The 16,287-nt window shown below is 33.6% G+C and overlaps 1 protein-coding gene across 4 annotated transcripts in view; it reads right to left on the bottom strand.

The window, feature by feature from the left end:
* KIF2A (kinesin family member 2A) overlaps positions 1-16,287 on the bottom strand; it is an 89,780-nt gene that overhangs the window by 22,816 nt on the left and 50,677 nt on the right. For all 4 annotated transcript variants that reach the window (XM_074282421.1, XM_074282422.1, XM_074282420.1 and 1 more), the window contains exons 7-13: positions 9,138-9,233; positions 5,426-5,480; positions 4,352-4,514; positions 1,897-1,987; positions 1,694-1,757; positions 716-807; positions 356-498 (exon numbers count right to left, since the gene is read on the bottom strand). In XM_074282421.1, the coding sequence (XP_074138522.1) occupies positions 356-498; positions 716-807; positions 1,694-1,757; positions 1,897-1,987; positions 4,352-4,514; positions 5,426-5,480; positions 9,138-9,233 (704 nt within the window). The remainder of the gene's footprint in view (positions 1-355; positions 499-715; positions 808-1,693; positions 1,758-1,896; positions 1,988-4,351; positions 4,515-5,425; positions 5,481-9,137; positions 9,234-16,287) is intronic.

Consider the following 16,287-nt stretch of genomic DNA (forward strand, 5'->3'; position numbering starts at 1 on the left):
GACCTCTGTTGGCAAAGTGATGTCTTTGATTTCTCTTCAATTTTTTTTTTTTTTTTTTTAAATTTTTAAGTATGCTGACCAGATTGGTCATAGTTTTCCTTCCAAGGAGCAAATATCTTTTAATTTAATGGCTGCAGATGCTGTCTGCAGTGATCTCTGAGCTCAAGAATATAAACTCATACTGCTTCCATTTTTTTCTTTTTCTATTTTCCAGGAAGTGAGGGCACCAGTAGCCATGAGCTGATTTTTCTAATGTTAAGCACACATATCCATACATAAGCTATATCTACACATAAAAGATAATTCCAAAAGTATTTGATATTTTGAATGCATAAATTTAAAGATTAAGCAATACCTGCAACTGTTTCCTATTTCAATGAGCTTTAGGACATCTTCAACGCATTTAACCTCCCGCTCTTGTAATCCCACAACTTGAACTTGCTGTTTGCCATCTTCTAACACTCTCAGTTTTGTCTTTCTATTAAGTAAATCAAATACCTTTGGGGGGAAAAAATACATTTATGTTAGATAATTAAATGTTAACAGGTCTGAGGGTTTTAAAGAACATAAGTCTAATTAATTATATTTTAAACAATTTAGACAGAAATGATGAATTTTAAACTGTTTCAAGAGTCAAATTTTTAAAAATGAGTTAATTTCTATTCAAATTTTAGTAGTGGAACTTTCATGATTAATACTAAAAACATATACTTACCTTTCCACTATAAATTTCAAAAAAGGTAGCATATACTTGAAGTTCTAACTTCTTATAGTTTGGTTTCTTTAGCATTAAAAAGACATCTCGAGCTGTTGAGTTTCAATCAAACAGAAAATAATTGTTTCAATTAATATCACAATAAAGTAATGCAAATTTTTTACTGTTCAAATTTTTTTAAAGTCATGAATCTAAGCAACCACACATTTTCATATACAAAACAGAAGAGAAAAAAAAGGATCATATGGAAACTACAAATCCCTATCATATAGAATTTTCTGTTAAAAATACATATATGAGAACATGCCATATAGTATTATGTTAAATATAAAGAAATAAATTAAACATGTTTTTCAAAGCAAAGATGTCCTGAGTAAGTTTTCCTCTAAATTTCCTTTTGTTCTTTTCTGTGCATTTTAAAAGATTCTTTAATGACCTTGGCTTTTTTTTTTTTTTGGGGGGGGGGAGAAGGAGAATGGAGAGGGCAAGGGAAGTTAGAGGACAAAACTGTTGGTAGCTTTCCCCTCTTCTACAATGCCCCTCTCCCCAAGGAAAAATAATCCTTCTAACCAATAAGTCTTATTCTAATTTTCTAAAGAGGTCAACCTTTTATAGAGTAATGTTGTAGTGGCAAAAAAAATAAAACAAAACAAAAAAAATCCCCAAAACCTGACAGTTTTTTAAAAAAAATCTACAGTCCAAATCTTCATTTCACATAGTTATACTTATATTCAAAGGTGATGAAATAAATGATCAACAATTATTTGTTATGCTACTTATTTAAGATTTATTTCTTGTTGCTTATTTCTTTAATATATGCTATTTATTTAAAATGTTAGTTTACAATTAGACCAAAAAAGGAGGCTTTCCACAATCTTTAAAAACAGGAAATCAAGCAAAAACAACAACAACAACAACAACAACAACAAAAACCCACATCATAATATTTATAAATCAAATACAATAAGGCCTACTTACCTGCTAGGGCATATATCCCTTTAGAACAATCTTGGTTCTTTCCTGAAAAGTCACCACCCATGGTCTAGAAGTTTAAAAATGAAAAGTAAATATTACATTAAAATAGCAAATTCTATTTTATGTGTTGTGGATTCCCTAAAATACAATCACTAAAAAAAAATTCATAATTTCATGTTAAGACTCAATTTCTAGGAATCACTTACGTGAGTTTTTCCACTGCCTGTTTGACCATAAGCAAAACATGTGGCCATTCCCCTTTCAAATATGGTTTCTACTAATGGTCTAGCTGTAAACCTAGAAAAATGCAAAAATATAAGAATAATCACTATATCTTCATTACTCAATTTGGGAAAAGTCACATTTATGGAGAAAACTGGCCCAGGTTAGTTTACTAAAAAATTTCCTTACAAGCTAAATTCCAGAATCATTAGAAAATGTGAGAGTTTTAGAGTCACTATTTTTCAGAAAATTGTACAAAAAATGTTGTCATCTAACAATGATGGAAACAAGGAAATGAAAAGGAGATTAGTGACAAATAAAAAGAGCAGGGAGAAAACACAAAACATCAAAGCTACTGTAGTCTGTGATAAATAATATAAGTCCTGCCTCTGAAACATGTGAACTGGCAACCACGTTCAAGTAACTTAACCTCTTAGTATTTTAGGTAATTCTAAAACAATAAACTATCTACAATTCTGATGATCTATAAAGGTGGAAAGAGTTTCTATATCAGGAATTCAGACAAAAATTTTTAAAAATAGAAAGCACAGCAAATAGATTATGGTTATGTGACAATAACATAAAATAACAATAACATAGCTTGTGCTTTTGGAAGAGACTAAAAGAGAATGTGAATAATCAAATTTTAAGAAAAAAGATGGAGGGATTGGTTTCTATTGAAACCTAATGAAACCTTGAAAAAAGGATCAAATCACTTCAAATGACAAGTTAGAATGAAGAAAGACTGACAAGATTAGGTGAGTGAAGAGAAGAAAAGCATGTAAGGTCCAATATGGGAAAACAGATAAGCTTTACATTTAAAAATAGACACTAGATATCTAAGATGATAAACTCTGAGTTACTGCTTTTGAGTCAGAAAAAGACATCAATCAATACAGATTATTTCTGTACAGTTAATGTCAAAAAGTTCTTCATCAAGTATACTATTAAAATAAAATAAAAACAAAACTCAAGGATTTTAGCACAAGAACCATATCATAGTTGTCACATTACAGGTAGAGAAGATACAAAAAATTGAACTAAATGGTCTAGAGAAGCTTTTTAGAAAGAGTGAAAGAATTTATAATTTTTCTACTTGAAAAGCTGAAGGATAAGGGGAAAAATCTGATCAATATTTGCTAAATCATCAAGAACAGGAAAATAAATATCATTTTTTACCTAATCTAGGAAACTTGAAATGCCAATTCTTAAAGTTTTCAGGACCTAGTATTTAAGTCAATTAAAAGAAGACTTAGTGGATATTTATCTGAAGGAATGATACATGGTGAAAATAAATACTCTTTATGAAAATGGCTGGAGAAAGGCAAAACTTGTACTTTCAAATCCAACTAAAAACATTTTCTAAGTACCTGTATCCAACATGTCATTACGTAATTTTGGGCCAGGAATATAAAGAAAGGCATACAACAAGAACAACAGACACTGTTCTAAAGAGTCACAAAGAAACTATATATAAACAAACTATATACAGGATATCTATCTATCTATCTATCTATCTATCTATCTATCTATCTATCTATCTATCTATCTATCTATCAAACCAACTAAATATGAAGTATCAAACTAGAGAATGGAGATACAAGGACAAAAGAAAAATTAGTTCTTGTCCTAATGGAGTTTTCCTGCTAGTGAGAAAGGTATAATATGCACATAGATGAGCATAAGGAAATGTGAGGAAAATAAGAGGGAAATGCTTCCTGTAGATGTGGTATATGAAGTGAAACTGATAGATAAGTATTTTAAGAAACAAAAGTGATAAAAAACAGCCTGTGCAAAGAATATCTCAATTTCCTCATCTTGTGAATATTAAACAATTTATGTAAAATACTCTATCTATATGGCACAGTGGACCAGGAGTCAAAAAGTCCTGAATATAAATCCTGGTTTTATGTGTACACATACATAGATATATAATAAACATACATATATATGCATACATATACACTCATTTGATCCTCATAATGACCTCTTGAGGTGGGTGCTATATTTGCATAAACCCACTAATTTTTATATAAGCACAGAGTACTTGCAAACCTTAAAGCATTATGTAAATGCTAGCTATTATTGTTACTGTTAAATTCAAATTACTAAATAAAATTTGATATGATAAAATCATGACTGATTATTCATGGAAGAAAGAATACCTGTGATATGTTCATAACTCAAAGTTTACAATAAAAAGTATAACAGAATATGCTTTAAAAATCTGACTACACTAATCTAAGTATACTATGGACCCACAGGTTTCAATAATCAACAGAAATAATATTTCTGTTTACATTAATAGGACATTTCTTCTATTTTACATTTAAACAGAATTAGATAATTTACTAGACCAATTATAAACTCTGTAAAAAGAAATGTAGCTTTTGAGCACAAAGAATAGAAAACAACTTCACAAAAAAAGCATTTACATACCTATAAACCATTTCATTAGGAGCTGAGTCATCAAAGGCATAGTCAAAACGAAATGTTTGGTTTTCTAGGTACCTCGTTAAGTCCACTTTTTGTTTTGGTTCATGTACCATCACAACATCTTTACTAGGGATTGTGATCACATCAAGGTCTTTCATTACCGTTTCTAAGAGTGAATGAAACAAATCAGCATTCAGTTATTATTTGTTTTCCCCGAGGCTAGGGTTAAGTGACTTGCCCAGAGTCACACAGCTGGGAAGTATTGAGTGTCTGAGATCAAATTTGAACTCGGGTCCTCCTGAATTCAAGGCTGGTGCTCTATCCACTGCGCCACCTAGCTGCCCCTGCATTCAGTTATTTTCATTGAACATGTTCAACTAAGGCATAATACAAAAAACAAAATGCCATATCCTAACCTTGGTGATTCAAATAATGGATATCATTAACAAGGACCTCTTCTGTTTCAGAAGGAAGAATATTTATTTTGAGAGAAGAAAATGCTGTCATTGGATACAGGCTAATTTACCTAGGTTGGCTTATTTTTGAGCCTTTCAAGAATTTAAATTATGGAACAACAATAAAATCCAAATTATCTACTGGAGCTTGAAAAGAGCACACAGCATTGCAGTGGGTGATGTTTCTTTCTCAGATATCTCCCTTCTATGGAAGAGAGCCTTCCCATGTGGCAGAGAGGTGAGACCTTTTACCTTTTAAAGATAACCACAGGGACATTTCTGATTTTATTCTGTTACTACCCCATAAACCACAAAGGGAAGTTTCTAAAGATTCAGATGGTTTTAAACATATCTTCCACTTCAAAGGTGCTTATAAGTCTATGATTTTAAAAAGCTGATGCTAAGGATGAAAGAATTCAGAAAGGGGATCATTAATGGGAAGACAATAAACCACCTTTTTAGTGTCATGCCTTTACCATTTAAAATTTTAAAATACCTAATATATTCCACATTTTATATTCTATGGTTAAGAACATAGAAAAGGAAGCCATTCAGAATTTTTAGTCTATTGTTAGTAATAATAAGAAAACAAGACAGTTCATCTTCTTTGAGATCACATTACCTTTTTTATTGAGTGGTCGTTTCCTTACACAAACACATATCCTGTGTTCATCAATCTGTGAGAAAAGTAATATCAATAATGACTATTTTGTGATGTGGTAAGTAGAATATTTTATTTATTTTTTAATTAAAGCTTTTTATTTTCAAAATTTATGGATTGATGGTTTTAACATCCACCCATGAAAAACCTTGTGTTCCACCAAAATTTTTCCTTCCCTTCCTACCACCCCCTCCTCTAATAATCCAATACATATTAAATTTATGCATTTCTTCTATACATATTTCCAATTACTGTGCTGCACACACACACACACCAGATCAAAAGGGAAAAAAACAAGAAAACAAAATGTAAGCAAACAGCAACAAAAAGAGTAAAAATACTATGCTATGATCCACTTTCAGTCCCCACAGTCCTCTCTCTGGGTACAGATGACCATTGGAACTGGCCTGAATCATCTCATTGTTGAAAAGAGCCATATCCATCAGAATTGATCATCGTATAATCTTGTTGTCGTGTATGTATAATGATCTCCCGATTCTGCTCATTTCACTTAGCATCAGTTCATGTAAGTTTCTCCAGCCTGTCTAAAATCATCCCACTGCTCTTCTTATAGAACAATAATATACCCTAACATTCATATGTCATAACTTATTCAGCCATTTTCCAACTGATGGCCAGCCACTCAGTTTCCAGTTTCTAGCCACTACAAAAAGGGCTGGCACAAACAAACATTTTTTCACATGCAGGTCCCTCTCCTTCCTTTATGATTTCTTTGGGATACAAGCCCATAGAAACACTGTTGGATCAAAGGGTATGCATAGTTTGATAGCCCTTTAGGCGTATTTCCAGATTGCTCAAGATGGAATATTTAAAAGCAATTTTTGGAACTGTGTACTAAGTATAAAAAGTAGTTGTAAGCTTAAAAATAAAGCACAGTACATTTATATTTTAGAGCACACGAATGGCTCATGAATGAGTACAACAGAAATAAATTACTTCACCTTGAACTACAAACTTGAAAAGCAGCTCTGTGGAGAATTACACTACATATTTTAGCATTTGTTTGTGTCTTATCTGATGTCTGGAAAGATATATGATTTCCTCAATGTAAGTGAAAATAAAAAAAAAATGCTTTGAAGTAGCAAAGATGTTTGAAAAATTATATTGGGGGAAGGTGATTGCAGTTAAGTGAATGAGACGCTCAAGGTTTCATGATCAGTAACTGTTCTAAACTTTTTTACATTGTCTTCAGACCTGCAATTCTGATGCCTCTTTCCCCTCCTTCCAGCTTAGCAGATGATCCTGCCTCCTATTTTGTGAGAAGACAGAAACTATCCATTATGAACTCCTTCATCTCTTATTCTTATATATTTTGGCCTCTCACCATTCATTTCACTTTTTCTCTACTCCCAGAGTAGAAGACCATGGTTTTATATTTGAAGCAAATTCCAACAGTTTCCTAGATTTTAACTCTTCTTGACTTCATAGGGACTCACATGAGCTCATGTGACACATCCCAGTAATATAATAAAGTCGGGAATAGAGAAGAGAATTTGCTAATATCTTGAAATTATAATCCTTACTTGCAAGTTTAACTTAACTACTTTAAAATGTTATCTACACATGCTACCTCCATTTTGAAACCATTAATTCTCTCTTTCAAGAGGCAATCTCATATAACAGAAAGAATATTGCACTAGGAATCAGAAAATCTGAACTTGTATCCAAATTCTGTTACTTAGAATTGTATAATCCAAAGGAAAGGGATTATCAATCCAGGGTAACCACACATTCTCAGACTACTCTTCTGTACAATGCAAATATTTGCATTCTCTACATCATAAGATATTGAGGACAAAAATCTGTAGACTGCAAAGTATTATATAATATGACTGAATTGTTGGATTTTTGACATTGTTAAGAGCTGATACAGAACGTGGAATCAACATTAGCACTATGTCAGGACGGAAACTGCAGTGCAGAAACATGAAGTGACTTGCTCAAGTCATGAGTACTTAGTAACCCAGCTTTCTAGGACTCTTAAGTCCAGTGTGCTTTCCACTACAACACACTGATTTATCATTGTCTCTTACTATTAACCATTATTTGCCATTGCAAAAGCTACCAAACTTTCTATATTCAATTCAGAAAAATGGACCTGGAATGGAACTTTCTTATGTAAAGGAATGTCCCTATCTTCTTAACTCTTGAAGATTTTTTTTTTATACAGAGAACAGTTACCTTTCCAATTATGAAAAAAAAAATCTATGGATTGCTACAAGAGTCTCGATGCATACTGTAATCTCACTGCCAGATTAATGTTTATAAAGAATCCATTTTATTCCCTTATTTAAAACTGCTTGTTAACCTAATTGACTGAATATAACCTTATCTCCATTCCCAGATTCATGAATTACATGACTCTGACCAGACATCATCACTTCTAGCCTGACTAATTTTGTAAATGTTCCAAACTCTTCCCCAGAGACTCCCAAGTTTTCTCTATGAACTTTTGCTTCTTTATGCAAGACAATTTACTTCATGAAACTGTAAAATGGCTGTAGCCTAGCCATTTCCTCCACTTTAGTACCTAAATAACTCTATTCCTAGACCCCTTCTAGCACATGTTGTGTGACAGCTGCAGCTCACTTGCCCCAATTAAAGGTCTCTGTTTTGCTGTACCAGCTGTTTTCTCTTTAATTTGGGTTAACATGCCTAACCTAGAGAGATTCTAAATTCCTTAGTTTTCAATTTTTTAAAATATCAGATTCTTAAAGAAAGCTCCATTTATGTGGTTAATATATTCAATTTAGGCAATTATTTCCTTTTGATTGAAATGATTATACAAAATATATGTGTCATATGCCAAAGTAGATACTATTAAGCTCTAGCATACTTATTTTTCTTTTTTGATAAAATCTAATACAAAATTCACATTTGATGATTCCACAACATAAATGTTCAAGCTAGGTGTTTATTTGAATTCTTTTGAAGAAACACCATTGTTAATCACACAATTATCTTTCCTTTTTGTTCCTGATATTTCCACTATAAAACAGTGAGACTGGTAGAGACAGAAGAGAATTGTTTGATCATCTGGGTCCATATCTCCTGCCACACTCTGTATCCTTCATTAATAATTCAATTTTCACTTCCATTTATTAAAACAAGATGTTAATTAAGTGCCAGTCAAATGGAAATATATTAACAGATATAAATGGCTTACAGCATCAAGCACAGAACAAGTAGTAAAAAAAAAAAAAAAAAAAAAGATAAAGATAAAGGGTGGCTGTTGTGGAAAGAGTAGGTGGTGAAGATCTTCTGATCTTCTGGTGAAGATCAGACACAGATACACAGAAGCCTAAAGTCTAATTACTTCTTCCTTATACATCTCACCCACAACTGTCACTCCATTCCTTCCCCCTCCACTCATTAGAATTTGTTTATCTATTCTGGCAAGGACAAAGAGAAGTTTACTAATTAAAAAGTTCACTGGCACTATGGTTATTATCATTTAAATTTAGAAGAAAAGCTAAAATGTAATAGGGAAATAATTGCTCTTATTTTAACATTTGGGAGAAAACATAAGGGAAGATAGTTTTATTAACGAGCACTGCATTCATGAATTTAAAAGTTAAAAAAATTAATGTCAACTATAAACTACATAAGTATATGTTTAAGCCCATTAGTAATGATAGCCCAAAAAACTTACAGGATCTGCTGTTGTAAGTGGTCTATAATCCAAGCTTCCTCTAAAGTCTCTGATCATACACATGATTTCATAATTTGGGTTTGTAGCATCAACATCCTATAAATTGAAAAACAATAGAAATTCATTAACAATCATGTCATATTTATTACCTCTGTCTATAGTTTGAAAAAGCAAGTCAAGTTAGTGGTTCTAGGTATTTAGTTATAGCCAAACAGAAGCAAAATCTGATTCACTTCTAGGGTAGGCTGGATTGTAATAAAAAATTTTCTCCAAATATAACCAGTAGGTGGAGTGTTTCTACTATTATTTCTTTCTCTCTACATACAGATATGTATGTTTGCACATATTTATGCACATGTGTATATATATTGATCTTAAGATAAAAATTTTCCTTAATTCCCCATGTCTTTCCCAGAACTCCCTGGAGTCATCCATATCTCATTTCAGAGCAATCCCCTTCATGTAGTAGAATGAACACTGGACATGGAAATGATTTGGGTTCAATTTTTACTTAGCACTAGAATGTGACTCTAGATGACTAACTTCTTCCATATTGAGTTTCCTCACATGTGAGACTAGAATACTTTTATTAAACCTCATAGAGATGATGAAAGAAAAGAGCTTTGTAAATCATAAAGCATCCAGTACATTTGGAATATGGTGTACATTTAATAAATGCTTCCTGATAAGATTTTTTTTTTTTTAAATTCTTTGGTTATGAATTCCCCCCCCCCACCTCTGTTCTCTCAACTTTTAGTGTCAAAGATATAATCATCCATTCTATTATTAATTCTCATTTTTTAAATACTGTGACCTTTTTATATAAGAATGCCTATCTATTTGGAGTTCATTCAGATTAATAGTATTAAAGTATAAGATGATCCAAAGCTACATAATTTTCCAGGTATTCTTTTTTTTCCCCTTTTGGCAAGATTTACACTACATAGTAACCAGCTCTTGTGGGTTATGTCCCATGCTTCAATCTACTCCTTAATGTTTTTGGTTCTTAAATACTATCTTCTTAGTGCATCTTTTTTTTTGAAGCCTATGGCAAGCAGTAATGAAAAGGCTACTATATATATATATATATTTTTTTTTTAAGATCTTCATGTCTGTTATTAAGTAGCTTCAGATATTTTCACTTGTCTTTTTCCCTCTATAATTTTTCTTCCACTCTCCATTTCTTGACATAGGTCTGGTTTATCCTTCTTCCATTTATCAAAAAAACAAAAAACAAAACAAAAAATTATGCTGTGCCTCAAATCTTTTAACCTTTTCTTTTAGAAAGATGACCAAAGTACACACTTTTATCATATATATTAATCTGGTTTTGGCTAAAACATATATTTTAATGTATTTTGTTTAAATCAATCCATAATGTTTCTTATTCTCAATATATATACAAAGTGATGTACATAACATTTTACCATTTTTGCTTGTCAGACCCAGGAGGTCCCCTTCAGCAAACTGCCTGTTGGTATCTTCAACTCTAGAACTTTCATGTTTCTCATCTTTTCTCTACAAAGATAACTCCCAGCACTATCTACTCCTTACCTATCTTTGTGCTCCAGTCCTACTTAACCTCATCATATGATTCCAATTTCAGCAGTTCCTCCCCCCTTCCCCACTCCCCATCCTACTCCCCAAGATTCCCATCAGAATGCACTTCTCCCCACAATTTCAAAGAATTTTCAGTTTCTCTGAAAGATTAGCTCAAATGTTTTCTTTTACATAGGATCTTTCTGATTCTTTTCTACCCTACTCACTCTACCCCCTCCCTCCAAAATAATTCATTTTCTCTATACTTAAATGTCAATATACTCTTTTCCAGGGCAATGTAAGTAGTTGGCCACAGTAGACAGACCAAATTAGGCCAATGGACCTGGAGTCAAAGAGACCTGGATTTGAATCACTCTTCAAATACTTATTAGATGTATATAAAAAGAAAAAAAATACAAAATGAGTGATTTTTTTCATGAGACAAAAAGAAAGGTTTTATCTTGTCAAATTAAAAAAACTTTTCACAGGTAAAAAATGTTATAATCAAAAGAAAATATTTGGGTTGAAAGGGAAAAAAAGGTCTTTGCATTTTTAAAGTGTCTTACATACAAAATTCAGCACATTGAATCAGCACAATTACAAAGACTAAGAGGCAGTCCATAATGAACAGACAAAAGAGGATGAATAACTTTCAAAAGTCAAAAGCATGTTTTAAGCTGCTAAAAAAAAAGTTCAGAGAAACACAAAGTAAAATAACCCCACAATATAACAAAGATACCCAAATATAGAAAAATTCATCACTATAGAGGATACAAAAAATGGGAAGTACATTCCCTGAAGGTGCTGTGAAGTGATTCAATTGGTCTGGAGAACAACTTGAAATCATGCAAGAAGAGTTACTGAAGTGTTTTCATCCTCTGATCCAGAGATTTCAATCCCTGGATTATATATAAGAGAATGCTATCAAGAAAAACACATAGGTACTGAAAGTGTGCATATCAGGCTTCATTGACTGAAGAAATTCTAGAGCAAGTGTAGGAGTGATGCAGAGAGAAGAAAGGAGACTAAGGAAAGTATAAACACAATAAATGCAAATAACCTAATATGAGTATAAAGTAAGGTGACCAAGAGAGTCTAAAAAATTAAAAAATGGGACAAATTTGGCTATCTAGTCAACAATACTTATTGTGGTATGACTTGATAGCAAAAATGTAAAAATCAAAAAGACAAGAAAGGGAAAAAAAATTTAAGATAAATGGGGTCCAAGATGGTAAAGGCAGAAATTTGTCCAATTTATCCCCCAAACCACTCTAAATTCCTTTAAATAATAGCTCTAAACAAATTTTAGGGCATCAGAACATCCAAAAAGATGGAGTAGAACATTTTCCAGTTGAAGGAAACTTAATTCAGAAGCAAAAGTCTGTGAACCAGGGTGAGATTCCAAAGTCCCCTTGCCCCTACCAAACTCTAAACCAGTTACACTACCAGTGCCTTTCAACCTCTAAGTCTAGAAACACCAAAGAGGACTTGAAAGATCAGCAGAAAAGGTCTCTGGAATCAGGATAAGAGTCCAGCTTGCAATCCCAGGGCAGGCCAATTAAGTGAATCCCCTGCCCTAACCCCAGCCTCAGGAAAACAGGACTCTGTTGCTTTAGCACACTAGAGCTTATAGCTACAGTGGGGCAGGGATACTCCTAACAGCTCCAGGACAGAAACGAGGGGTTGTGGTTAGGGCCCTGGAAGGATCTCTGAAAACAGCTATACAAAATCCCTGAAGCTTAGGACAGAGTGCATTCTTCATCCTGGAAATAGAGCCCTACAGAATTGGCAAATGGAAACTAATGAATTTATGAGAAATCAAGATACAATAAAGCAAATAAAAAAAAAAAAAGTCTTTTAAATAAATAAAAATATAAAATATCTCATTGGAAAAACAACTGACTTGGAAAACAAATCTAAGAGAGATAAAAAGGATATGGGAAGAGGGGGGGAGGGTGATAAAACAGAGGGATATTGGGGGAAGGAGTAGTCAGTACCAAAACACTTTTGAGGAGCCAGGATGAATGGGGAGAGGGAGAGGGAGAGGGAGAGGGAGAGGGAGAGGGAGAGGGAGAGGGAGAGGGAGAGGGAGAGGGAGAGGGAGAGGGAGAGGGAGAGGGAGAGGGAGAGAGAGAGAGAGAGAGGGAGGGAGGGAGGGAGGGAGAGAGAGAGAGAGAGAGAGAGAGAGAGAGAGGGAAGGAGGGAGGGAGGGAGGGAGGGAGGGAGGGAGGGAGAGAGAGAGAGAGAGAGAGAGAGAGAGAGAGAGAGAGAGAGAGAGAGAGAGAGAGAGAGAGAGAGAGGGAGGGAGGGAGGGAGGGAGGGAGAGAGAGAGAGAGAGAGAGAGAGAGAGAGGGAAGGAGGGAGGGAGGGAGGGAGGGAGGGAGGGAGGGAGAGAGAGAGAGAGAGAGAGAGAGAGAGAGAGAGAGAGAGAGAGAGAGAGAGAGAGAGAGAGAGAGAGACTAAATGGGGAGGAAATACAGTTAACAACAGTAATTATAAAAAGAATTTTGAAACAAGTTTCTTCAATAAGGTCTTCATTTCTCAAACACAGAGGGACTGAGGAAAGAAGGAAAGGAAGAAGGAAGAAAATAAGGAAGAGAGAAAGGGAGGGAGGGAGGGAGAGAAGGAGGAAAGGAGGGAGGAAGGAAGGGAGAGAGGGAGGGGAGGGAGGGAGAAAGAAGGAAGGCAGGAAGGCAAGGAGGGAGGAAGAGAGGGAGGAAGGGAGAAAGGAAGGGAGCCAGCATAACTTTGTTAAGATTAGATCCAAGCAGATTAAGATAATTTTCTCTTCTTACATTTAAGAACAAGATAAGTAGCTTCTCATTCCTCAGAGGCTAATTTATCCTGTGAAGTAGTATCCTACCTCTTCTTTCTAGAAGTATTTTGAAATATATTCTCCCTAAACCTATGGCACACATCAGTTTTTTTTCTAATTTTCTTTTTCTTCTCCATCACAAATCCTAAAGTGGGTCACCACAATTTCCCTAAGAATCACATACAGAATAGCAGTTCCACTCACTGGAATGCTGGACTTAAGAAGTCAGGAAGTTCAGGTTTGAATTCCAATATTAAGATAATTTACTGAATGTATGATTTTCTTATGTATTATTTAACCTTTTTGTGCTGTAACATGGGGAGATTAGGTATAGGGGACTACGGCAAAAAGGATAATTTTATCAGCAGAAGATATAATAAAAGCAAAATAATTTGTAAACCTTTAAATGCTATGTTTATACCAGCTACTCTTATATTTAAGTTTTTCAGCAAATAATTCAATAGCCTCATGCTTTTTTTTTTTTTTTTTGGAAGATGAAAAGATATAAACTATAGGATAGTACTGTTGGGTAGTTCTGAACTTGCTGAGGCTAGACCCAAAGAGTAAATTAGAATTGGAAGATAGTTTCTACTAGATTAAGGCTCTATTCTTGATCCATGTTGTTTAAAATTTATTATGAATAACATGAATAAAAGAATAAATAACAGGCTTATAAAATGTATGAGGATTCAAACAGTTCAATTGTTAAGAGTGTCAATATGAATCTAAGAAGAAAAAAAATGGGAATAAATGTAAATTTTAATTTAGTTTGTGTTCTAAACATCAATTATTCAAATAAAATTAGAGAATATGGAGTCTGAATAGTATTTATTCAAAAAAAGATTCTACAAATTGTAAACTCAGTGTATCAAGAGAATGTTATGACAGCCATAAAAGCTAATGTGATCTGAGACTGTAATTTAACTTGGTCAGACCATACCTAAAGTGGTATGCCCACTTCTAAGTGCCACATTTTAAGGAGATAACTGATAAAGCTGTGAGCATTCAAATGATGGCAATTAATACTGTGGGGGACCTGGAAATCCTGTCATATCTGAATGGGTCGGGAACTAGATATATTTAACCTATAGACTTAGGGTGAATGTCCCAAGGAACACCTTAGGGTATACTGTTCCAAGTATTTAAAAGGATGTCACATAGGAAGAATGATTAATCAATTTAAAAGTATTTACTAAGTACCTAGTCTGTGTAAGACAAAGTCAAAAGGGAATGAATTCCTTTCTTACAGGCTCTTATATATCTTATATCTATCTTATATGATAACATGCAGGCATAAGGTGATTTTGTGAAGGAAGGTACTAAGAGTTGGGAGCATCTGGAAAGACTCATCTGGAAATTGATATTTGAGCCAAGTCTTAAGGAAACTAGGGATTGCAAGAAAAAGAGGTAATGGAGAAAAGAATATTCCAGGACAATGGAAGAGCCATACAAAGGCATAGATATGAGAAATGGGAATGGTAAATGTGCACAATAGTAAGATGAAATAATTGGACTACTAGATGAAGTTAAGTAGTATAGAATAAGGTTGGAGCCACTGGAGTTGATTAAATGAGTAATATGATAAGACCTGTCTTTTAGGAAAATTACGTAATTTAGAAAACTATGAAGATAATAAATTCAAAAGGGGAGTCTTGAAGAAAGGAAACCAGTTAGAAGACTAATGCAATAGGCCAGATAAGAGGTACAAATCTTTAACTACAGGTGGCCATGCAAGTAGCATGAAGGGAAAGATGTGATAGAGGAAGAAATGACAAGATTGGGCAAGTTACTAATAATATGGATGACAGGAGAGTGAAGTGCTGAGGATGATACAAACTTTCTCAACTAACTTGAGAAATGTGGAGCACCTGACAAAAATAACTTTACTAAAGTTTAGAAAGGGATGATTGTTGTGGAAAGGTAATGAGCTCTATTTGGGGCATGTCAAATTTGAGATGCCTCCTAGAGTTTAACATTTCTAAAAGGCAATTTGTGACATAGTACTTACTAGACCTTAAAGGAAAGAGTAGGAATAGATACATAGATCTGGTAGTAATCTATGCAGAGTTGATAATTAAGCCCATGTTAGATGATTAGAAATTGCCTGGCCCCACAAGGAGGGGAGAGAATATGGTTAGAAGGTACAAAGAGGCAAGTCTGCATTTAAAGTCAAAAAATTATCCAAAAGTGGACTTCATGAGGTAGTGGGGTTCCCCCAGTGGAGATAATTAAACAAAAGCTGGATGGTCACTAATTGTTATGTTCCACATTTTGGGCCAGTTAAGAGTTAAAGAGGTCTCTTTCAACTCTGAAAAACTGTGATGCTCCATAGAAAAAAAATTTCATTCCATCTATATTGCTAAAGCTTAAGGTTTCAGCTCCAAAGTGAAATAAATGGGTTATTTCTTTTAAATTTTAAGCTATTCCAAAGTAAAATGGATCAGGAAACTAATTATTTTCTATAGAACCTGAAAACAATTCATCAAAAATGCCTCACCAACATGTAAAAAGATTTAACAATATCAAAGAGACTACAATGAAATATTTCAGGGAGATCACCTACAATTTATTGGGTATCATAAATATTTTAAAAGGAAGATATTTTAGGGGAAAAAAAATGAATTTTATACAAATAGCCTGATTAACAAATACCCTGAAAATAAAAGTCCTTTGAAGAAAATTGGTCTATATGTAGTAAAGAATACAAAATAATATAATTCTCTTCCATGGCCTAAGACTAATTCTTATTTTTCTCGGAGGCTTTGGATGTATTAAATATTAACTCTGTTATTGTCT

This window comes from Sminthopsis crassicaudata, chromosome 1 (assembly GCF_048593235.1).
Source record: "Sminthopsis crassicaudata isolate SCR6 chromosome 1, ASM4859323v1, whole genome shotgun sequence".
In the NCBI taxonomy this organism is placed as follows: Eukaryota; Metazoa; Chordata; class Mammalia; order Dasyuromorphia; family Dasyuridae; genus Sminthopsis; species Sminthopsis crassicaudata.